This window comes from Narcine bancroftii, chromosome 2 (assembly GCF_036971445.1).
Source record: "Narcine bancroftii isolate sNarBan1 chromosome 2, sNarBan1.hap1, whole genome shotgun sequence".
In the NCBI taxonomy this organism is placed as follows: domain Eukaryota; kingdom Metazoa; phylum Chordata; class Chondrichthyes; order Torpediniformes; family Narcinidae; genus Narcine; species Narcine bancroftii.
The window spans coordinates 15372207-15397864 of NC_091470.1; the positions used below are offsets into that span (position 1 = coordinate 15372207).

The window sequence follows — 25658 nt, forward strand, 5'->3', positions numbered from 1 at the left end:
ATGTGGGATATTTGCTTTATCTGTTGGGTGTACATGCATGGGAGATCACAAAACTCGCTACTGCCCAGTCCAGTGTCCTGTAGGCCTGAAACATTGCTGGTTTAAACAACCTTCCTTTGACCCATAACTCTTAATAGAATCCTTGACCTTCTTCCCTGAAGTTTAAGCTTATTCATTTAGCCCCATGGTGCCAAATGATGCAGTGCCTCCTGGGTCAAGAAATGCATAAGTATGCACTGTTGCATTCCCCTTCTTGACTTGTTCAGGCACTATTCAGAGATTGCAGTTGTCATCATCGGCCCTAGTAAGACCATTTGTCGGCAGAGGCTACAGCACTGATTTCAGCTGCTTCCTTTCTTTCTGTTTGCTCCTTTTCTATTTCCTTCTTTCTTTGGTGGACGTGCAGCATTCTGGGATGTTTTAAACTGCATATGTTGTAGCTGAATCACTTCCTGCAGTTTTTGCTGGTGTGTCCTTTACACAGACAGCCAAATATAGTCCATTTTCTTTTAGGAAACCGATTTTCTCTCTATGTACCCTTTTTTCCAACTGTGGACACATCTCCAAAGCATGTCCACCTCCACAGAACAAATAGCTCTTCACAGCAGGAGAACTCTCCTTTTCCTTAGTTCCTTTATCATCTTCCTTACCTGCAACTGTCATAATGGTAGCAAAGGTACTTCCTTTTATTCTTGGATGAGACTATGACTTGGGTTCATCTCTCCTCACTGTGGGAGCATCTTTGATATCTCCAAATACAGGATCTGTTGCAATTTGCACTTGTCTTTCAAGGAAATCCACCATATCCTTAAAGATAGCTCTTTGATGGTGTTTTTCCTCGAAATCACTGATCACAATGCACCGTATATCCCTCAGCCATTAAAGCAACTTCCTTATGATGACTAGCATATTAGCAGGCATGTTAACCTCATACATGTAGTTGATTATCACATCCTCTTAGAAAGAGGGTGCATGCCTGTAGAGCTTTGTGTCATCTAGTTTTATTGATGACCGTGAAAGAGGTTTTTTTCCAAATAAGCTGTACCAATTTTATACTCATTCCTAAAATACTCCTGTACTAAAGACTTTGCCTTCTTGAATCCTCTGTCCAAAACCATATGTAGGCAAGTCTTCTTGGCCATCTTTTTGTGCATTGTTGCAGATGACAGAGATAATCCCTGCGGTTTTTGTTCTTGCTTTCAATATTGTGTTCAAAGGATTCAATGAACGCTTAGTACTGAAGTTGGGCCACCATCTAAAACTTGAATCTCCTTCTTGGGCATAGAAGAGAGACACTAAAGCTGTATTAATGATGCAGTGATTTCATTTTGCCTTTCCATGGCTGTGAATACGTTGCTCTGTTCTTCATTGCTTGTAGCAGGTAATGTAGCGGGAGATATCACACGTGCATGTTCATGCTTGACCAGAGTGTCAAGGGAGCTGTGGTGAAAGATTGGATTTGAGCTATAGCTCTGTCTGTGGTTGTGGATTGGTAACACCGTGGTTTGGGAGGATTTTTCCACGCGTATGCAGTAACTGTGGTACAAAAGGATCTGCCTTAACATTAAATGTTTTCTTTTCCTGTTGCTCCATGGCATCAGACACTTCAGGTAAGTCGCTTTGAACAGTGGGTCCCTTTGAGTCTCCTAGTACCTTCGCTTTGGCCCTGCTAACAGCAGTGTTTGCTTCCAGCTCCAGCTACTCTTTTTTTCCTCCTCATCTCATTCCTTAGCTGCTCTTCCAAAGCGTGTTTATCCTTGAGCAATTTTTGTCATATAACAAGAGCAGCCATTTCAGCCGTAGCCTTTATACATGTAGATGCAGTACTGGAAACTCTGGTACTTGATCTAGAAGAACTTTGTTTCCTTTTCCTGCTTCCAACATTTGACACTGTCACCTGGTTGTACAGGTATGTCATCCTGCATGTCAAATGTTGCCTTATTACTTGACTCTCTCTCCAGTTGGAATTGCACATCCTTTGCATCTTCATCCTCTTTACCACCTTCAGCCATTTCCAACTTTCTGACTTGAAAATCAACTGATGTCTTCTGCAGTGGTTTTAATCGCACCTCATCGGCAGCAGCGGCGGTGGCCATTTTATGAATCTCCATCCAACCGTCCGCCGAGCTCGAGTACCAAACATGCACAACACAAGCACAAAATCAACAGTCCCCAATGGACAAGTGCCAGCACCTCCAAACTGTGTTCAAACTAAATAAATACACAGAAGGAATCCACAAAAGTAATCCTGGTGCTTCTGATCGCCGTGATGCACTGATGACAATGAACGAGCTTCCACCACGGCAGCAGTCAATATTAGAGCTGTGGTTCTCGGCAAATGACTCTGCCAGTGTGTTCATAGGATGTTCTTCTCTAGGACCCCTCTATGGCCAATGCTCAGACTGAGAGAGGCAGACTGCTGTCAGTGGCCTGCGATCGGCACTTCCAACATGGCCACCATGTTGCTTTCAGTATTGCTCCAAACCAAAAAGGGATGTTCCAACAATGTCCAATTCAATCCTGTTCAGTACTTTCTGTTGACTACAATGTAGCGATTAGAATCCATTAAAAAGCCGCTGGGAGGCTAAGTGGGCTCTTTACTGTGACGCAATCAAATAAATTCTTAATGAAATCCTGATGCATTTTAAATTGTTTATTAGTGAACACAAAAGGACTCATAACATGGTAACAATCATTAGCTAACGGTAACGACCAATCTCTTTGGTAACAACGTGTAACGTCTAACAAAGAACAGAAAATATCAGAGCCTCACTCACCCTCTGTCTACCCCATTACAATTAACGCGAGCTAACTGACTCCCCCCACTGCATGCAACTCTCTTGCACGCGCCAACCCAAGTCCACGGAAGATACCGAAAGTGCGCGGACACCGGGACGCGGCAGATGCCCGCAGCCAAACCAACAACGGTAAACAACAAGCCTTTGGCTCTTACACTAACGTTTATATTGCAGAGCAGCCTTCTTCAGATATTACTAATTTATGTTGCAAATCCTCAGAACGTGTTCCATTCTCTTACTTTGTTCTGCCCTCTTTTTACTTTGCGTTCATGCAATCCTCATTTTGAAAGTGGATGAATCTGCTGGGATTGTATCATTCACACGATCCCGGTTAATGTTTTTTGAAGATAAGAAAGGTATTCCTTTCTTCCAAGCAGAAGGAATTTACAATCCTGACTTGTCCGTGCTTCACTCTTCTTAACCTTTCAACTGTGACATTTGTGGATCTCTTCGCACTCCTTTGGCTGCCAGTTTGTACAGTGTTGAAATTGGCCAATCATTTAACACTCCTAATTGATAAATGAGCTAAAGGTTGTGGTGAATATATAGTTGTGATAATGTCTTCCACAGTTATCTTTACATTTATAAATCATTTCGAAGCTGCTGCAATATTAATTTAAAACGTCTTATCAGATGTTTTATGTCATCAGAACTTGAAATTTTGTTTCTTTTAGAGCTTTAACCAAATTTTGCAAAGATGTAATTTTTATGTCGAAGTTGGGAAGTTGACGTGGAACATAAAAGAGCAGTAAGCCACTAGGTAAACAAGGAAGACTGCAGATGTTATAAATCTGGAGCAACACACAAAATGCTGGAGGTCAGTGGCTGAGCAGTATCCACCGAAGGCAATAGATTGTCAATGTTTCGGGCTGTAACCCTTCTTACAAAATAATGGAGGAAACCAGTATGCTTCAGAAATCTACATGTCAGATCTAACAAGAAATAAGGAAAGATTGTACCTTTCTTGTTTCACAATAGTAAAATTCCCCTATTCAGCTATTCAGAAATCTATAATTTTTAAATTTTAATTTAGACCTACAGCACGGTAACAGGCTATTTTGGCCCACGAGTTCGTGCTGGCCAATTTACACCCAATTAACTGACAACCCTGGCACATTTGGAATGGTGGGAGGAAACTGAAGCCCCGTGTAAAGCCCACGCAGGCTTGGGGAGAACGTACAAACTCCTTACATGCAGTGCGGGATTCAAACCCCGGTCCTAATCGCTAGCATTGTAAAGGCGTTGTGCTAACCGATACGCCAACTGTGCTGCCCTTCTGGCTCCCTTGCTGGTCAGGCCACAGTTGCTGCACTCTTTGACCCAGTTTCACTGGCTTCCTTGAAACTCCCTTGTTCCACTTCCCAAACTCCAATGAAACTCTCATAGAAACATAGAAGATAGGAGCAGGAGCAGGCCCTTCAAGCCTACTCCGCCATTCAGCGAGATCATGGCTTATCTTAAAGTTCAGTACCCCGTCCCCGCCTTCTCTCCGTAACCTTTAATACCCTTTTACTGAAGAAATAGATCTAATTCCCTCTTAAATAGATTGAATGAACCTGCCTCTACTGCCCTCTGTGGCAATGAATTCCACAGATTCACCACCCTCTGGGTAAAGAAATTCCTCCTCATCTCGGTCCTAAATGGTTTGCCTATTATCCTCAAACCATGGCCCCGGGTTCTGGACGGAAACATCCCATCTGCACCTGGTTCTGTGTCCCACACTTCTCCCAAAACTTATCAGGACCTTCAATTACATTCATAATCCAGAAAACTTGCTTATCTGGCATGAGGAAAGTCCCAAACATGTTACATTAACAGAGTTTTACAGTATCACCTAAAATTAATAGATTCATTGGCAAATCATTCATGAAGCATGAATATGTTTTTGCAAATGATGGGATAGTTCTAGAACTTTGCAGTTAGGGTAAATTTAAGAAAATAGTTATTTCATCAGATGCAAGGATCGACAACGAGATAGACAACAGACTCGCCAAGGCAAATAGCGCCTTTGGAAGACTACACAAAAGAGTCTGGAAAAACAACCAACTGAAAAACCTCACAAAGATTAGCGTATACAGAGCCGTTGTCATACCCACACTCCTGTTCAGCTCCGAATCATGGGTCCTCTACCGGCATCACCTACGGCTCCTAGAACGCTTCCACCAGCGTTGTCTCCACTCCATCCTTAACATCCCTTGGAGCGCTTTCATCCCTAACGTCGAAGTACTCGAGATAGCAGAGGTCGACAGCATTGAGTCCACGCTGCTGAAGATCCAGCTGTGCTGGGTGGGTCACGTCTCCAGAATGGAGGACCATCGCCTTCCCAAGATCGTGTTATATGGCGAGCTCTCCACTGGCCACCGTGATAGAGGTGCACCAAAGTAAAGGTACAAGGACTGCCTAAAGAAATCTCTTGGTGCCTGCCACATTGACCCCCGCCAGTGGGCTGATATCGCCTCAAACCGTGCATCTTGGCGCCTCACAGTTTGGCGGGCAGCAACCTCCTTTGAAGAAGACCGCAGAGCCCACCTCACTGACAAAAGGCAAAGGAGGAAAAACCCAACACCCAACCCCAACCCACCAATTTTCCCCTGCAACCGCTGCAACCGTGTCTGCCTGTCCCACATCGGACTTGTCAGCCACAAACGAGCCTGCAGCTGACGTGGACATTTACCCCCTCCATAAATCTTCGACCGCGAAGCCAAGCCAAAGAAGAAGAAGAAGAAAACTGGAATATTTAATAAATCCATCTTATCCATAGTAACAAATTTGGAGAGGTACAATGGTCTATTTGTGTATGGTGGATGTAATGCCTCATTCCCAGATTCTTTTTTTTTACCATCATTCAGCGAGTGACAAAGCATTGTGTTATATCCTGCATTACTCCTGAATGGGAAATCATCTCTTGAAATCCAGCTTTATGAAATTGTGTCAGTGGAAATTAGTTTTGCCTACACGACAAATGATGCTTGTTTTCAAACCACTTGTGGACATAATGGCCTTGTACCCTTTCCAGGATGTACATCAGGGTTATAATTTATGTAAAGATCACAACTTGTGTGAAGTCACTTGTTATTTCAGATGTAGGACTGTGGGTTCATTCAGATAACAGTGTATTTTCTGGTCAGTAATTATCCTCCTGAATCTAGATTACTCTAGTTCCTTTCTATCTAACAACTTTCTGGTACCTTGCCATCAGTTCCTGGAGCAAATAGTAGCACTTCTATCCTTGCTGAATGGATATAAATGGCTTTGCTAAACACTGAGTAACTTGCCTTGAAGGACCTTGTTTGTCTAGCTTTGCCTTCAAACACCTGTGAGTTATAGGAAGGAAGAACAGCAAAGTCAAGATATTCTGAATTTTATAGATTGTGAAGGATTGGAGACCAGTCTAAAGAATTTTGAATTAAAAAAAATCTAAAAGCACAATGCTGGAGGAACTCAGGTCCAACAGTGTACGGTACTTTATGTAGCAAAGATAAGAATACAAAACCAACGTTTCAGGCTTGAGGCCTTCATCAAAGTATGGAAAAAATGTAGACAGGGCCCTGAATAAAATGGTGCAGGCAGGGGAAGGGTAGGGAGAGAGAGGAGCACAGCCCCACAAGGCAATGTGGCTGTGGAATTGAGTCTAGGTGAGTACATGGTCATAAAGCTTGAGAGCAGCAGGGATTATCGATGGGGAGCAGTGAGAGAGAATCCCACAGAACGCCCTTCAGGGGGCAAAGGAGAACTCCTTCAGGGGAGGCATCCCTCAAAGATATTTCGCAGAGTTTTGCAGTAGACAGGAGTAGAAAATGATATCTGCAGATACCATGATTGAAGTAAAAACACAATCCTGACGGAACTCAGCAGGTCAAACAGATAAAGATATAAAACCAACATTTCGGGCTTGAAAGGTCTGGTGGTCACAAATCTGTGGCTGAGTAGGTCGACCACATGATTTTAGAGATGGAAGTTGGTGGTATTTTGCATGATAAAATAAGCCATGATTCGCTCAGCTTTGAATTCAGGTGCTTCTGGAATTACAAGTATTTTAGGAAGTGATTCTTTCTCATTCATGGTACATATCATGAAACCAGTATATGTTGCTATGGTAACATTCAGGTATATTGCTGGAGCCAAGGAACATCTCCGATGAACTGAGTAAATGTTGTGAATTAGAATCACTTTTGCTGTGATCTTATTTAATAGTCTGTTAACATGCTGCCAATAACCATTTGACTGCAACTTTAAGAATGGGTCTTACCTTCAAAAGAGCAAAGGAATTGAGAGAAAATTGATAGCAAAACTCTGCCATCTGTGTCCTGTTTGGTCATTCAGTGACAGATTGGCCATATTTAGATGTCACCCAGGGAGGGCAAAGAACATTTTCATTCCTAGTCAATATGTTATCCATCTCCTCTCGTAGGGGTTAAAATGTGTTTTATGCTTGCATTTGTCTGTAACTAGCTTTTGTTGACATATTTCATGCTGTTTCCTGGGAACAGCCATTCTGAAGATTATAGAATGCTTGCTAGAGCTAGGTAAGCAGCTTTTTAAAATTTCTTTTGTTCTGTGTTGATGGAGGGACTTGAAATGGTCCGAAAACTTATATTGTCTGTTTTAAATATCGTTTTAAGCATCATTTAACCATAGTTTTAGTACCACATAACAAAATTGTAAAAATGTAGTAACCTATATAAGGTCTAATAAACCATGGAAAACTCAACTCAACTATGGTACGGATCTTTTTGGTATGAGTCATAAACAGCAATGATGTTCTAGGCTCTGCAGGCGATTATAAAGGAAGGTAGTCGCGACACCAGTCTTTATAAAGGAAGAACCTCTTGCATTTATATAAAACCTTTCACATACTTTTGTGTAGAGAGCTTCACAACCAACAAAGAACATATCTTATGCACTACCATTGTAATGTAGAGTAAGGAGAGTACTTCTGAGGTTTTGAGGATGGTGGGAAGTCTTTAAATTTTTGCTGTACAATTAAGGAGTGATGGCTAGAGGGTAAACAAATTTAGATTCAGTCATTAGCTGTAACGTAATCATGTTTTTGATATTTCTGGCAAGGCATACTGTAATTTGATGCAAAGAGTTGTTTGGATACTGCTTGCACCCTGTATGCGTTTCTTAAAAATAGCATTGCTGAAACTGTACATTTACTCCAATCATATTAATAATGACCCGCTATTGGTCTTCATAAGCCGTTGTTTTCTCTGCTTTTGGTATGATTCTCAAATACTTCTCATCTTGCGTTTTCCACCAAGGATTTAAATGTGCGCCACTCCCAGTTTTGCAGAAGAGTAGAGGTGAAACAAATGGAGATTTTAACTGACTCATTGTTGCATGTTCCTATCATTGGTGGTAACGCACATATGAGGTCAGCAAACGGATGAGAATTACTGGGTAGTACATCAAAGTCTGGAGAAATTCAGCAGGTCATGCAGGATCCTTAGGAAATAAAAGGCAGTTGATGTTTCAGGCCTGCACCCTTCCTCAGGAAGGCTGAAAATCAGGCAGACGTCTGAATAAAAAGGTGGGGGGGGAAGGGAAGGAGCACAGGCGAACAGGTAAGAGGTAACCGGTGGATACAAGTGGGTGGGTAGAAGCTGAGAAGTGATGGGAGGAGAGGGCAGAGGGCTAGGAAGGGTAGCTCTCTGGTAGGGAAAGGAAAGGAAGAGGTGGGGAGCTGGAAACAGGTGGATGAGGGAAAGAGAGAGACTGGTTGTTAACAGAAATAGAAGTTGATATTGATGCATTCTGGTTGGACACTGGTGAAACGGATGTTGTTCCTCCAATTTGTGGGTGGCCTCAACTTGGCAGTACACGAGGCCACGGACAGACATGTCAGTGTGGAGTGTGGAACGGAAGTGGTTGGCCATTGGGAAGTCATTGCAGTTGCACTGGACAGAGTGGCAGTGCTACTCTGTCTACCTGATGTAGAGGAGGCCACATTGGGAGCACCGGATGGAGTAAATGACTCCTACAGATGCACAGGTGCAATGTTGCTTCGCTTGGTAGGACTGTTTGAGGCAAGAATAGCAGCGAGGGAGGAGGTGGAGGTAGAAGTGCCGTGCTTGCAGATATAGGGGTAGGTATGAAGGGGGCGATTGGTTGAAAGGGATGAGTGGATGAGGGAATCACACAGGGAGTTACCAGGTGTACATTTTTGGATTTACATCTAATTATTGTATGATCGAAGTTGAAAAATGCAGATCTGTTGCTTAATGTGACACCATTATACGGGGCATTATTATTTTCCAGATAAAACCAAAAAATAAGACCAGAAAAAAAGTTTTTAAAAATTATGGATGGGAACTGATTACTTTGGATCACAGCTGAACTTCAGTGCCCAGATGATTGACAGTAACTGAATACATTTTGGGGGTTGCAAACATATTTCTTGGCGTAAAGATAAATTAGGATGTGTAATTAGTTTTATTTTGCTAACGAGAAGATTTTTACTGAATCATGCTGTGAAAGTGTCTACTTGTTCAAGAAATACATTCAGATTGTATAGGATTATAATTCATTGCACTGGGGTCAGTTCAGCATTAATAATTTCTGGAGCATCAGTAAAAGATTGTTTATACTTGTGCTTGACTTGCATCCAAGGTTTTGAGAGCATTAAATGTATCTTACACAGTGCAATTCTTGCTGTCAATTAATTGTGTTTACTTATTGATTTGTGCCGGGTTTTTCACTCCAGATGTTCTGCTTTGAAATACAAGCACTTTAATAAATGATCAAATCATTAGGCCTTACAAAATCCTATTACCATAAGTGATTTTGAATCTACTGCAACAGCAAAGGTAGATTAAGATCCCTCAAGGTATATTGTATTTTACAGTGATTAAACCAATAGTTTGGACCTGGATGAACAACCCAGGGATTTGGGTTGAAATCCTATCAAGGCAGCCATTGAAATTTAAATTCATTTCTGGAATAAATACCAACCATGATTATTGTAAAAACTTATCTAGTTCACCATGTCCTTCAAGGGATATCCACCATTCTTATCCAGCCTGACGCACATGTGATTCCAGATGGGGTTGGCTCTTAATTTGATTAGGTATGGCTTCAAGGTGATTCTGGCCTTAGGACATCAATGCAGGAATCCTCAGGACAGTGACTTGAGACCCAATCATCTTCCTTCAGTCATAAATTCAGAAATGGTGATATTCTGAACCCATGTCTACATAGAGCAAGATCCAGATGTGGGTTGTTAAGAGGCAAGAATCATTCAAGCCTCCAAAAAAGACAGGCAATGTCATGTTTAACAAAAAAGTTTGCTACCTTCATTGGCTGTATCATTAACAATGCCTTACTACCAATATCACCATTAATCTCTTGTCACCCAAACCCTTTCCACCATCTACAGGACACGTTGAGAGTGTAATAGAGTATTGTCCATTTGCGTAGATAAGTGTAATATCACCAACTCTCAGGAAGTTCCATGCCACTCAGAACAAAGCAGTCCTTTTGGTCCAGATTGGAGCTTCAGCATTCTCTTGTGTCTACTTGATTGGTATCTCGTCAAGCACCCCCTCACCCCCAACCGATGTCCAGTTCCATGCAGAGTACCTGCAGAGTGTATCATCCTTAAAATGAACAGTAGTTACTAAGAAAGCATCAGCTCCTAAATCTCCAATCTCTGTCACCAAGAAGAAGGACGGCAGGTGCCTGGAATCACCACCAACTTCAGGTACCCACTCCCAAGTCGAACACCATCTTGACTTTAAAATGTATGGCCGGTCTTTCATCAATTTTAGGCTTTCATCATGGGACTGTGGTAGTTTAAGGAGGGGAAGGTACAGCTATATCACCTTGAATATGGATAGACAGTAAATAGGAGCCTAACTGGCATCACCTAGATTCTAAAAATGAACATGTTTAGAATTGATGACTTGGATGAATTTTGCTGATGGTGCCCACAAACCCATAGGTGAACCTAGAACCGTAGCACATTACAGCACCACTGACCTATACCCAGTCCATAGCCCTCCATACTCTGCCCATCCATGTACCTGTCCCAATCTTCTTAAATATTAAAATTAAGCCCCCATTCGCCATTTCAGCTGGTAGCTCATTCCACACTCCCACCACTCTCTGTGTCAAGAAATTCTACTTGATATTCCCCCTAAACCTCTCCCCTTTCAGTCTTAACCCATGCTCTCTAGTTTGTATCTCACCTAACTTCTATATCCATCCTAATTTGTATATCTCTATCAAAGCTCCCCTCGTTCTTCTGTGCTCTAGGGAATAAAGTCCTAGCCGATTTAACCTTTCCCTTTAACTCATTTCCTGAAGTCCAGGCAACATCCTAGTAATCTTCTTGGCACTCTTTCATTCTTATTGAAATGTTTCCTGTAGTTAGGTGAGCAAAACTATACACAATACTCCAAATTTGGCTTCACCAATGTCTTAAACAATGTTACCGTAACATCCCAAGTTCTATACTCAATACTTTGATTTATGAAGGCCATTGTGTCAAAAGCTCTCTTTACAACCCTATCTACACGTGAAGCCATTTTCTTGGAAATATATATCTGTATTCCAAGATCCCTCTGTTTTACCGCACTCCTTGGTGCCCTGCCATTTGTGTTCTCCTTCCAAAATGCAACACTTCAAATTTGTCTGCATCAAAATTCCATTTGCCAAATTGCAGCCTTTGTTCCCACCAGGTCCAGATCCTTCTGCAAGCTTCGAACGCCTTCCTTGCTGTCCACTACACTTCGAAACCACTCCTATTGGTACTTCTGTAACTCCAATGTGTCATTAGATAGTACATGAACTTCTCTGCCTTTTTGCGACTCTCAACATGATGATATGATCTGTTGTTTCACTCCTGCCAGTCTGACTTGATACTTGTTGTCAGGCCCTCATCTCACTGCTACCATCAGAAAGGAGGTACAGGAGCCTGAAGATGAACACCCAACATTATAAAAGCAGCTTCTTCCCTTCTGCCATCAGATTTATGAATGAACAATGAACCACAGACACTTCCTCATCTTTTCTCTTCTTTTGCATGAACTATATTTTTTAAATAGTGTATTTAAGGAATTGTAACTTATTGGCCGGTTTGCACCTGTAATGCACAATACTGCGGCCACAAAACAAGTTTCATGACCATTGATCCTAACAATAAACTTAGAATCCAAGTCCCCATTCATTTGGGGATTACTGGACTAGAGATTAGCAGGAAAATAACAAAGAATATTTTATTTTGTTTTATTTTTGGCAAACTTTTGTTTTTCAAATAAAAATTTTGTACGGCTATCAGAGATATTTACATGCTTTTAAATTATAGTCTGAGCTTTGACAGGAAGCTTCAGCCCCAGTGTTGTCTCCTGTTTAAGACGAAAGGGACTAATTGGAGACAGGACTTTATTTTGTCCTCTGAGGGCTGCTCATTGCTGAGAACCCACATTTCCCAATTTATAATTCCAAAGGGTTGGCTCAGTTGCCCCCCCCCCCCCCCCCACCCCTCTCCGGGCACAGAATGCAATTTGAATTCAACTTGATTTCATCTGTTCAGGTTTATGCAGTAGTATTTTCTTCCCTGATATTGGTTCAAATATCTGTGCCTCTTTTCTTGTGTTCACCCACCTAAAACATTTGATTTGAGTTTATTTCCAAAAATAATCGATCACCCAAAGGAAATTTTTCATCAAAATATAAAAGTGTTGTCTGAGAGGAAGGCATTTGTGGCTGAGTCTATGGTAAATGTTCTTTCACCTTCGGGACAAGGAATAAGCTCCAGAGGAAGAGGAGTCTCTTCTTACTAATTGAGGCCAAATGTAATGTGAAAAAAGCATTATGATTTGATTCAATCTAATTCCAATATATTTTCATCCCAGTCCAAAAAGTTGGGCAGCAGACAATTAACATGAATATAGTAATGACTATGTATTAACAGGAAAGGCGAAAAATCAGTAGTGCTAAGAAAAAGAAATATGACAGTTTCCAAAAACTTACTGGAAGGGATTATTAACCAATGTCGGGAAAATAAATGTTTAATTTCTATGGATTGGAAAATATTTGACAGTAAATTTGGACATTGCATCTCTTGTCTGACTAACTCTGTTCAATCAACATTCATTGTATTCTCTGGCTCAAGGAGTACGAATGTTAGTGTCCAGAAGCACTTGGAGTTTTCAGACTCCCATTTGAAGGCCAAGTTTATTTTTAAAGTGAAGTGTAGTACATTGTTTACCCTCCCTTGGAAACTTTTGTTTTAAAGGGTTAGTCCTAGATCCTTGGAAGTCTATTGCCAGAGTTTCTGAATAAGTCTTCTATTTTAAAGGTTCTCACTCTTTCATTACAGTAAAACCCCCAGTATCCAGCACCTATGGGGATTGGTAGATGCCAGATAAATGAATTTTCCGGTTGCTTGAAATTGTGTTTTGCGTGGATTGGAGAACTGACCATTTGGGGCGCCAATTTTAAACTTTCATATTTTTTATCTATTTACTGAGTTTTTTTTGAGGCTGCGGTTGCTTGAATTCCAGATAACGGGGATTTTACTGTATTAAATAATGAAGTACGTATGATGTAAGATCTGGAAACTAAGAATCAGAAGATGAAGATTTCTTCCTCTTCCCCACACAGACTTGTACTGAAATGATGCACGAGAGGGATTTTTTTTTTTTTACTGTGTGTTGCTTCAGGATCATGATGGCCTTAGAGGATCAAATAACAATACAGTACACTTGCCATAAAGAGAGAACTAATGATATTCTTACACTATTGTAGCGTAGTACCAGTCCAAGACCAAGTTAGCAATTTCTGATGCAAGAAGAATTGGAATAATGTTCATAATAATAAATGCATAATGGATCAATTTGCTCTTGCATAATAAGTCGATTCGAGATCTATTTCATTGGCAATAAAATTAGAGACAGTACATTTTCAAGTAATGTTTGTCCAGAAAGAATATTTAAGGCAAGAGTTAATGAATGTTGCAATAAGAATATCACCTGTTTAAAATGGACACTGGTAGCCTGTTAGCCAATCCTGCGGTGCTTTATAGGGGGCATGTGTTCCTCTTGTGCACTTCTGTGCTGGAATCTCAGTGCAAATCCCACTGGTTCTCCTACAGCAACGAGTGGCCGGCCCATTGCTGTGTGTGGAGAGGCTGTCTGTGATGGATGACCAGGGCAAGGGGTGTAACCCCTCCCCCCACCCACCAGTCCTAATGGCTCTGGTGGGAACTCCATGAGTTGACAAACATCCAGATCCTCATGACTCATGACTTCCTACAAGATTTGCTGGAAGTGCCGTCTATCCCTTTGTTTGTCTGCACTGCTCACTCCAGTCCCAAGATATCTTGATGGCCAATCAGCTCAGCAGCGACAGCAGCGTCCATTACATCCGGCAGGTGGTGTAAAGAGAGACCATGGGGTCAGGACCATCAGTCAATGCAGGGATCAAATGTTACCGGACGGAGCTCACCATACAATCTAGGACGCAGCCCATCTCCACATCTCAGAGCTGAGCGGCTACAGCAGCCTTCACAGGCACCCTCTCCACACCATACTTTCAGCAATAGACAATAGGAGCTGGAGTAGGCCCTTCGGCCCATCGAGCCAGCACCGCCATTTTACAGATCATGGCTGATCACTACCATCAGTACCCCTTTCCAGCCTCATCCCCATAACCCTTAACTGCATGGCCACTGGTGGTGGATAGGGATTTGGACCAGTCTCTTGGTACAGCTGCAGGGAGGCAGGGACTCATGCCAGGTTTCTGGTGTAGGAGAACTAAATCCAACACCTGTCTTGATCATAGACCTCCTTATTAAGCCTTTTAGCATTGATTTAATTAGGCCTCATTCCTCAGAAAGCAATCTGTACTCCAGCAATTTTGTAAAATAGTAAAGGTGGTGCGGATTAAGATTCTTAATTAGAGCTTTAATGCCTAACTCAAATATACACAAAGAAGACAAAGCACTTTTTCAGGATGCGAGATAGGAAAGATTTAAAGTCATGTTTATTGTCATCTGATTGTATTAAGTGCAACCTGACGAAACAGCAAAATAGATTTAGAGGTTGTGGGCCAAACACAGACAAATGAGACGAGCTCAATTGGTTAACCTGGACCACTGGGCTGAAGGGCCTGTTTCTGTGCTCTGTTAGCTCCACGACTAGAATGTCCAAATGAGAACTAATGCACAGATTGTTGTTGAAAGGACATCAAGACATAAGCTACGAGAGTCTTGCGGACAGAGCTTTGAACAAAGTGTCTTCACTTCATGTGTTAAACTTCGCAGAATGACACCCTAAGAATGACAGTGAATGTTAGAAAATTAACATTAAGGCAAATTCACGGACATTGTTTGCCTATAATTAAGACTGTGTTAATGCTATTCTTGTCTTCATTTCTGGGAATGAAAGTTTTAATGGTTTAGACAAACTTGGTTTCATGTTACTGTGCATTTCTCTGTGATGTTGTGCTTCTCTGTTTTCCAGATGCTGTGGGAGTTATGCCAAATGGAGGTCGAGCGTATAACCGAGGGCCATTCATGGGGATGAAACCACTGCCAATTAACAATATTGGAAGTATGGCTGCTGCAGTAAGGTAATGAGTTAGAAGGACAGGACCTTTCAGCTTACTGAACTCCCAATAGTTCTAAACTGTCCACAACAACCACTAAAATTCTAAAAGATTCTGGGTACAAATTCACTGTTGTCATAGAGCAGAACCTGGTAAAAATGTTGGAGGGGTTTGTGACTGAAAACTGACCATGTTCAATTTCTCCTAAACTTACAAACATCTTGCCTTATGCCTATCGAGTTGCTAAAAGTCGCTTTGGATGGCTAATGTAGTTTAAAACAAACTATAACTGTTTGTGTCTTAAGATATGACTTGGAGTAAATATTTTTCCACATTCAGTACTATGAAATTAAATCTCAATAAGATTGCATACAGCAAATAGAATCCAGTTAAATTTAAATTTCCGTGCCACCCAATTAACCTATGTTTCAGAGCATTGATTAAAGGAGCTGGGATGTTATGTTAAAATTGTACAAGGCGAGACCAAACTTGGAGTATTGTGTACAGTTTTGGTCACCAAAGAATAGGAAATTTATCAACAAAATGGAAAGAGTGCAGAGAGATTTACTAGAACGTTGTCAGAGTTACAGGGTCTAAGTTATAGGGAAAGGTTAAATAAGTTAGGTCTTTATTCTTTGGAGCCTAGAAGGTTGAGAGGGGAATTGATTGCAATATTTAAAATGATTAGGGGTATAGATAGAGTTGATGTGGAGAGGCTTTTTCCTTTAAGAAAGGGGGAGATACAAATGAGAGAACACGAGCTGAGAGTTGGGGGGAAAAGGAGGGACTTCTTTACTCAGAGAATGGTGGGTGTGTGGAACGAGCTTCCAGATGAAGTGGTGGAGGCAGGCTCGATATTAGCACTTAAGGAGAAGTTGAATGGGAAAGGAATGGAGGGTTATGGGTTGAGTGTAGGTCAGTGGGGTTAGGTGGGAGAAAGTGTTCGGCATGGACTAGAAGGGCCAGGTTGGCCTGTTTCTGAGCTGTAATTGTTATATGGTGGGAGGAAACAGGAGCCCCCGGAGAAAACCCACACAGACACTGTAAGAATGTACAAACTCCTTACAGACTGCACGGAATTCGAACCCTGGTCCTGATCACTGACACTGTAAAGGCATTGCAGTAACCGTTTCGCCAACCATGCTGCCCAATTTTAAAGTTAACAATAAAAATACATAACCAACGTTGTGGGCTTGAGCCCATTAATGAATCAGACCAGCAAGCTGCCAGTTGTCCTTGTGGAATTGCACTGTAGCTGTGGTCACCCAGCTATGGAAGGATAGCCGTAAATTGGAAGGGGTGCAGAGGAGATTCACCAGGATGTTGCCAGGACTGGTTTGAGGGAGAGGTTAGAGAGACTGGGTCTTTATTCCTGAGAGCGTAGGATGCTGAAGTGTACCTCACAGAGGTTCATAAAATCATAAGGAGGCTGGATAAAATGAATGCTCAATCTTTTTCCCAGTGTAGATGAGTCTAGAGACCACTTGCATAAGATGAGGAGAGAGATTCAAGATGGACCCAAAGGGGAATGTTTTCAAACAGAGGTGGTCTGTAGTGCCAGAGGAAATGACAGAAGTGGGTACAATTCCAATGTTTAAGAAGCACTGAGACATGTGGATAGGAAGGGTTCAGAAGGATATGGACCGAATGGGGCCAAGTTGAGCTGCCGGCAGTGCAGTGCTCATGCATGTATAAATAATGTTTTAGTTTGATTATTTGCTTCCTAAAATTTTAAGAATTAACAAAGAACATTGAATGATGCAGCAGACAATGAACTCTTTGGCCCATAATTTTGTGCCCACCTATCAATAATCTGAACCCATAACCCATCATTGTTCTTACAGCCATGTGCCTAAGTGTCTTTTAAATGTTCCTGCTGTACCAGCCTCCACCACCACCCGGCAATGCATTCATTACCCACTAATCTGTTGTATGTAAAAAAAACCCTGAACTTCCCTCCCCTCATCTTCGACAGAAGTCCTCTGGAATTTGCTTACGGCAGTGGTTCCTTGAAGCATTTCACCCTCAGATGACCTTAAATCCCTTTACTTAATATGGACCATCCATAACAAATCTACCAGTGGGCAGGGGAGTTGAGGGCTGGTGAGGTTGACCCCCTTCCCATACCATCAGTTTGGCTTTGATGAAAAATTTATTTAGAGAATTTGTAGTTTTTTTGTACCAAATTTACAACTTTGTTTTACATATTAAATGTTTATTATATCAGTAATACTGTATTTGCCTTCGCCATGGTCCATCTATAACAGATCCACGGACTACCAGTGGTCCATTGGCCACCAATTGAGAAGCACTGGATGATTGGAATGTTGCCCTTAAATAGAACTTTTCCATAGGAAAAGGACGATCCTGAAACCTGATATTTTCCCATGGGAAGATTTCAATAGCTCTGCCATCCAGGGGTGGGTAGGTCACTAGATCCACTCATGCATTTATTTCTCTAATCACATTTTGCCACTTTGTGTGGCTCTTTCATGGGTTGACTGACCGATCCTTTCTTTCCTCCTTCAGGAACGGAATTGTAAACTGTCGGATGCGAAATGACAGCGAACAGTCCTGTGGGTCCCCACTCGTCAGCAATGACCCAAAAGATGACCACAACTATAGCGTGGCAAAATCCTCCAATCACAGGAGCACATCACCAACCAGCGACTCGACATCCTCTTCCTCTGCTGACGACCACTATGAGTTTGCCACAAAGGGCAGCCGTAATGGGAGTGAGGTCAGCGAAGGCAGTTATCACAGCCATGAGAGCTATAGCGAGACGGAAGAGGAGGAGAAAAAAAACGGAAAGGGAACCAAGGATTCCTTAGCAGACAGTGGGTACTTATCTCTGCACACAAAGCGGCAACACCTGACAAAAGCAAAAAAAAACGCAACTGAAACACTGCCGCTTAAAAAGAGGCGTACAGAGAAACCGCCAGAGAGCGATGATGAGGAAATGAAAGAGGCAGCAGGTTCCCTCCTGCACTTGGCAGGGATCCGCTCCTGTTTGGATAACATCACAAACCGCACTTCAAATGGGCAGAAAGAGCAGCAACATTCAGCAAAAAATTAGACAGTAATGCACAGCCTCTTTAGAATTGATGGCAGAAATTTATTTTCTTTCAGCACGTCAGGTGAATTATAATAATTTGTGGCAATATCAGCAATTACTTGTTCTCCTATTTTAAACCCCCAATAATTTTGTTTAAGGAGATTGAAGCCATAGCAGAACTTTTACTGACACTCAGCTAATTTGCAAAAGCTTTTTATTGACTGACAACAAAAGCCAAAATCACTGCACCTCTCTCCCTCCCCCTCTCTCTCTCTCTCTCTCTCTGTCTGTCTGTCCCTCTCTCGCCCTCTCTCTCTCTCTCACTCATTTCAATCTGATTACACAGGTGCATGCAGGACTCACTCTGACATGTATGGAGTTTGCATTTTGATTCCTGCAATGTTCTAATGTGAAACGTTAAAGTCGGTGACAGACTGTTCAGGTGCACCCATACTGAATGAAAGAAAGTCTGAATACCACTGTGGCAAAGAGCAAGCCATGGCAATTGAACAAAATGGAAGATAAATGGAAGACTGCGAGGGGTTCATTGGAGGTCACTGCACCTGGAACACGAGAATTCTGCTTTCTTCACATCAGAGCAGATGATCTCTGTGGTTACTGGAGGAATAAAAAGCAAAAGCATAACCGCTGTCTGTCTAAATCACAAAACGAGTCCTGCCATTTGGCCAATTTCATTTTGTTTTGTCTTCTCAAACCGCACTCACATCCACACTCAAAGCCATATGGCCTGATGATGGCACTACGTGCAAAGAGAAAGAAAAGATCCCGCCTTTGAAACTGCCTGAGCAATGTGAAAGCAATCAAGTCTTGCAAAGAAGTTCATAATCAAGTGATAACAAGTTAGCGATACTTATCCATTCTGATGGATCAGAATGCTCAACCTGGCCATGATGAAGGTGGCAACAAAGCAAACGCTCTCAAACCTGCCAGTAGTGTTATTCTGAAACAGAATTGCTTATCAGTGAGCTCTTCCACTGCCCTGGAACTGGAGTAAGCACTCTCTCTCTCTCTCTCTCTCTCTCTCTCTCTCTCTCTCTCTCTCTCTCTCTCCCTCTCAGTCAGGATGTGTGTAGAATAAAAGATTTTGGAATCCAACCGACTTAGCCAGCAGGATTATCCAATCCATGTTGCATGGGTTCTTTGAACAAAAACTTTGTTTTTTATTCAAAGACGAGAAAAAGAGTTCATGTAAGGTAAATAATGTATTTAGCATGAGCATGAATTATTTTCATATAAATATAGAAAATAGAGAAAAGGCAATGCCTCTAATTTTTAAGCCCTTAGGCCTAGATTTTTTTTTGATGCAGGTGACAAGGTTTAACCTTTTTTTCAGGGAAAAAAAAAACTGACTGTTGGGGAACTTACTCTGCAATATGAAGACTTCACATTTCTGGAAGGGCTTGGATGGTTGAATATACTGCCTCGTCTGCACATTTGGGCTCCAACACTAGTAACAGCGCCACAAAAGAGTCTCCCAGTACAGGGTAGGGAGGGTGGTGGGGCGGGAGGGAGGGTGGGTGGGGGGTGGGGGGGAGTCTCTGTTCTCACCTGGTCAGTAGCAAGTGTGCATGTATTATTTGGTCTCCTTAAATTTTATCTGCTAAATATTGGGATAGAATGATGTATTGAATATCAATATCATATATTGGCAATACATCATACAAAGGCACCTAGCAGTGCTGGTCATTGTAGCAAGCGGACATAAAGAAATCACCATCTTAGTTTGCTTCTCCCGCCCTGTTTTGCCAAATTTAAGGAAGGATTTGATGAAAAGGCACAGCTTAAAAGTACAACAGATTAAACCCGCATTATTTTTGGCAGCGTTCGATCTTAATTATTTAATTGATACCTTTTCTGCCAGTGCTCAGAAACAGGGGGACAGAGCACCACACTGCCTGTTGGCTAACAGATCAAGTCTGTAATGTTTCCTCAACAATTGTGAAACCATGGCCCTCCTCAGAAAACAGGTGCTTGTCCACTCTTGTTCAACCTTCACCAAAAGTAAAATTCTTTTATTCCTTTTGTTTGGGGGGGAGGGGACCTTTGAGGGCCGAAGTTTAAAAGTGTAGACCAACAGTGATTGTAAACTAAACCGTAATTAGAGTCAAAAAAATCAGTTCAAATTGTTGTTTTTGGGCATGTAAAGGGGAGGAACAGCAATTGTTTATTTATGAAGCAGTTCTGTTGGGGCCTCACTTATTTCCAGCACTGAACCACTGACATCAAGTAAAAATCATTATTTTGGCATTAATTTTTAATTGGGTCATTGAGAATTGGGAATTGGGTAAAATTTTACAATAATAGGTTATTTGTACAAATATTAAGGCTTTAGAAATTATTTGTGCTAATATTCCATGACAGGCAGAAATCTGTGATGTTAAGAAGGTGAAAGACTTGAAATTGGAAAATAAATATTGTAACAAAAACTTGTTTAATTTCTGCAGTAATAAATTGAAATTAAGTGTTCATGATCAAGAATAGTCAACCAACACTATTATTCTTCTTGGATTAATCCAGGATAAAATTAGCCAAACAGTTGGAAAGGGTTCGGATGCTAAATTTGTATTTGCAAAAAGCAGAGGTGAGCCCATCAGTATTTCTCATCCCAAATTAAGCTGAAAGAAACAATTTCAACTGCAATGTCAAATCTGAAGTTGGAAATTGGCTTCAGTTTCAAGTATATCGATTATATAAAGCACCAAGTTCCCTTTCACTGTTGTGTCAGATTCTCAGGCAAAGACAGGATGAAGGTGGTTAAAGCTCTGATGCACTGAGCATCTTCACAGAGCACGAAGGAAGCATCCACGCTTGATAATACTTCCTTCTTCACTAGAATCCATTAAGGTATATAGGTGCCATTAGAGGTATTTGACTTTATGAATGTTCTGTACTGCAGTTCACCCAAGTCGTTAAAAAATTTGGTAACACAATTGGAGTTGAGAATTAATACCACAGATGCAGGAATCAAAATGAAATTGGAGAAATATTAGAAATTCATATTAGGCATATATATATATATATATAAAGAGATGTGTGTGAATTGAAACTCCAAAAACAACCTCCCCAAAGTTATCATCTGTATTTCATTTTCAGATTTTAATGAACCTGTAGATTTGCAAGATTTATGGTCATTTACTTGTAATTTTGCATAGTAGTTCAGAGCACATTTTGTGCATGCTTTGTCAGTTCTTTGAAATCCAGTCTTGGATCAATTGGAAGCTGATAGGCCCATCAAACTAAAGGTAACCACACAAGAGGACTCTAGGTGCTTGAATGCTTTGATACTCTAATTTTCTTTGAGTGTATAGCTACCTTCAATGTATTGGAGTTTTAAGGTTCAAATGGTTAGACACACGTAAACTAGGCTCTAAACACAGTCACTGATTAATTTTGAACTGGAAATTATTAAATATTTCATTGGAAGGGTTGAAATGGGAGCTAAATTTTGTCTTAGGCCGTCAAATGGGCATTTTCTGGGTGCCTCAGCTATCTTAAAGGTTCCAAAAGTATTGCTGGAGGGACTCTGTGAGTCAAGCAACATCTGGGGGGGAATTGAGTTGTCGTTGTCTTGAAGCCCTGTCTCAGAATTGAGAGAGGAGAGGGAAGATAATAAATGTAAGGAGGAAAGGGGAAAAGGTGAGCCAAAGAGGGTGAGGGATCATGGGCACATGGAGCACGGTTGGGTAGTTATGAGGCTGAGAGAAGTGACATGCAGGTGAGAGGTGGAAACAGAGAAAAGGAAGAAGGAAAGCTGCTGGAGAAAATAAAGGTGCCTAATCCTTGCTCTAGATTCAAGCATCTGCATTCCCTTGTATCTCCATAAACATTGCTAGTTAATTTCTATTTGCAAGCTATAGACAGTTGTCAAATTTCTTCAGAATTTGCTTCATATGGAAATCAGCCTTTAGTTTGGCCATTTGGACAATTGTGTGTAAAATGGCTTCTGGAACGATATTCTAGCATAAGGATATTTGGATCATGACTCCTGTGCTTGCCTTTATTTTGAAAGGGACCATTTCACACAATTGAACCATTACCATTTAATTGTACCAATCTTGGTATCTTATCTGTAGATAAGATGTAGACCCATTCTCTTGAGACCCAACCCATAAATGGGCCCTTTACTGCTTCCCATCACCCATTTTTGAGCTAGAAAATTCACCAGGATTCCCATTCCCAATGATTAGCCAGTAATTCCTGCCTTTAGCTGGTAATTTTGGGGACTTGGTTGTACTCAACCATGAGTAAATTCTTCCAAATCATTATTTTGGAACTTTGCTTGAAACACTATCTGTGTGATAGAAGTAATGAGGAGAAGGTGAAATTGTGCAAAATTGGTGTGTTAAAATACCCAGGCATGTCAGAAAGGAGGGTGATGCTGTGAGCCATTTCGTGGAGAAGCACAAGTGCACACTTAGAACAGGTTAGTTGTTCAGATGACTTTCTTTATTGTCTTGCCCCTCTCTGTCTTTGTGGAAGAACCCAACTACCAGACACCTAATGCATTTAGCATCAAAAATTTGCTCTTTTGGAAATTGGAAGGATGATTCTGCAAAAACTTCCATGAGAAAACAATGCAAGTTCCAACGTGAAAGAGCAAACAGTAAATAACTGAGGTACTGTCCAATCTTTCCACTGACAACCTCCTTAAATTCATTTTAATTTATTTTCCATGTTAAACTAAAACAAATTCTGACATTGACACAAGCGCACTGTGTTTGTCTGGAATGAGCGGAGCCCTACTCAAAAATCTTTGCCAAAATTGGTCATGGATTTGACAGAATTGCAAAACAACAAGGGAGAAATATTGAGTCTGTACTTGTTTTCTGCAAGGGCGATTCAATTGTCCTAATCTCTCCCCAAAAAGTTCCAAGTTGTTGCTTTTCAGAAAGCTTCACTACTCGCTTTTGAATGTTATAATTAAACCTGCCTCCACCACTACCCTTGACCATGCCACGTGTTTCAAACAGAAGTTTTCTTATCTCACTTGATTATTTTGCCAATCAAGTGTTTTTTTTGTCTCTTAACCCCTTTACCAATGGGAACAGCCTTTCTCTGTTAGGTACTATGCCCTTCAGCTTTTAAATGTATGTTGGAACAACCAAGCTGAGCCCTGGTTTAGGATCTACCATCCTAATTCTGAATAAACAATGGAAAGATTGATGGTTTCAGAGTATAGGTTTAGAGCTAGCATCATTATTCATTAATATAATTCCTGAAAATAATTACCCTTGAGAAGATGGTGATGATCTGTTGCCTTGGATCTCTGAAGTTCCCACTGTATACCAAGCACCCAAACATCTCTGGTCCTCCATCCCAGAGCAGGGAAAAAGTGTGCTTGTTAATATGGTTTCAGGACTTCTGGCTAGTTAATTACTGCCATGTGTGCTATCTTTAGGCATCTGTACGATAATTACTGGGAAGACCAAAGAAGTGGTCTCTTAAGATTCTCCTGCAATATGGGAATGATTATTGGGCTCTGCTTTTTGCTATAGGAACTGGCCCTCCCTCCTGTAACTTAAGTTCATTTGTAAATTCTATTAGAACATTTGGGAACAAAATAAATCAAGAAATGTTGATTTCTGCCTATTAATGATGTAATCTTTCAGTGAAGTTATCCTTGATAATCCATACTTTCAACTTTTCATTAAAAATCAGCTTCCAGGTTATCTGGATTTATCCTATCCATCAGTAGAGGGGATCTGAAAATCAGCATTTAACATGCAAAAAATGTTGCATTATGTTGATGAATAAACAACAGTGTTATAGTAAAATCATGAAGGGAGTAGACGAGGAAAATTATTGAATCACTGTTTAGTATCATTGGGTCAAAGAAGATTAATGTGGTCAAATAACGGAAACGATGCAAGAGATCCACAAGATGAAACAGTCATGGTGGAATTAAATGGTATCACTTTAAGATGTTTGTGCAGTTTTGCATCTTTAGGTAAAATAATAACTTCATTCAAAGATTGACAAGTGCTGTATCCAAGTTGAGGTGTCTAACTTAATGGTGACTTGTGAGGCCAAGTTTGTTTACTTTGATAGTTAATAATCTATAAACTGCCAATATCTTGTTTCACAAGAAATATCGTGAACTCTCAAAAAGTTTTCTTACCACATCGTGAGCAGTCAGAAGGCACGGGCAATCAACCAAGCTTCGAGAAATATGACAAAGTCAACACAGAGGCATACTTGCATTCTACATTTCCTTGGTGTTTAATCATTTTGCCAAAGACAAAAAAAAACATCAATTGTAAATATCACTTGTCCATATATGAAAAACAAACTTTCCTTGAACCTACCATAAAGTTTCTGTGATGTATTGTCTTCCAGTTGCAATAAAAAATGATAAGTTGCATCAATTGAAAAGAAAGGTCTCTTCAATTAGATCGTCGTGTCATGTAATAATCCTGGTTAATTCAAGCGATTGCTGTCAGATTTAGTCAAACAAATAATGAATATTTTTGCCGAAATGTCACATAATTGTAATAAATTTGTGGATACATAGTTAGAATCCTGAAATCTCCTGGAAGGGCACTTCACTTAAATTTTGGATTAAGAACAGATGAATGTGATTTGAAGATGTCTGGATAACTCAGACAGATGGAGAGGGCTTTGTAAATTATAAGCTCGTTAAACATTGGGTAATACAGTATTGAAAATGATAAAATCAGTACTGCTACGTTCCAGTAGATAACAAATATATTGATCTATGAACAAGATTAGAATCAGCAGGCATTGTTGGACTGTTCTGTGCCTTACTCTCCGATTAATAATCAGTTACAAAGTTTGGCAGACAGTTTTGTTTGTTCAATCTGTTTTCTACTTTGATTGGATTAAACATACATTTTAGAATATGCTTTGGTGACTTAAAGCTACATTTATTCTTAGTTTTTTTTGTCAGGTGTTATTCAAGTCATACGGAAGAAACTTGCATCATCTCGGGAGAGTAATAAGAGTGTGGAGAGAAATGTTCTTTGGGATATTAAATTGCTGAGACAACCTTCCTTTCCATATTTGGATAACACTTGGTCTTAGCTGTGCAAACTTACAGCATTTTCTATTTAGTGAACCATGACATTAAATGTTGCCTGTAGCCACTTATTAAAACTATTTTGGTACAGCATCAATTTTGGTAACTTTAGAGTTTATTCCTCTTGGATAAATTATATGGACTGGAACCAGGGAATGTTCACACAAGCTGGTTATTGGCATTAAAACCCCAGCTG

General features: G+C 40.8%; 1 protein-coding gene across 45 annotated transcripts in view; it reads left to right on the forward strand.

The window, feature by feature from the left end:
- Positions 1-25286, forward strand: part of foxn3 (forkhead box N3) — a 477697-nt gene extending 452411 nt beyond the window's left edge. For all 45 annotated transcript variants that reach the window (XM_069915930.1, XM_069915937.1, XM_069915946.1 and 42 more), the window contains 2 exons: positions 15266-15374; positions 17880-25286. In XM_069915930.1, coding sequence (XP_069772031.1) covers positions 15266-15374; positions 17880-18426 — 656 coding nt within the window. In that variant the 3' untranslated portion in view covers positions 18427-25286. The remainder of the gene's footprint in view (positions 1-15265; positions 15375-17879) is intronic.
- Positions 25287-25658: the final 372 nt, after the last annotated feature.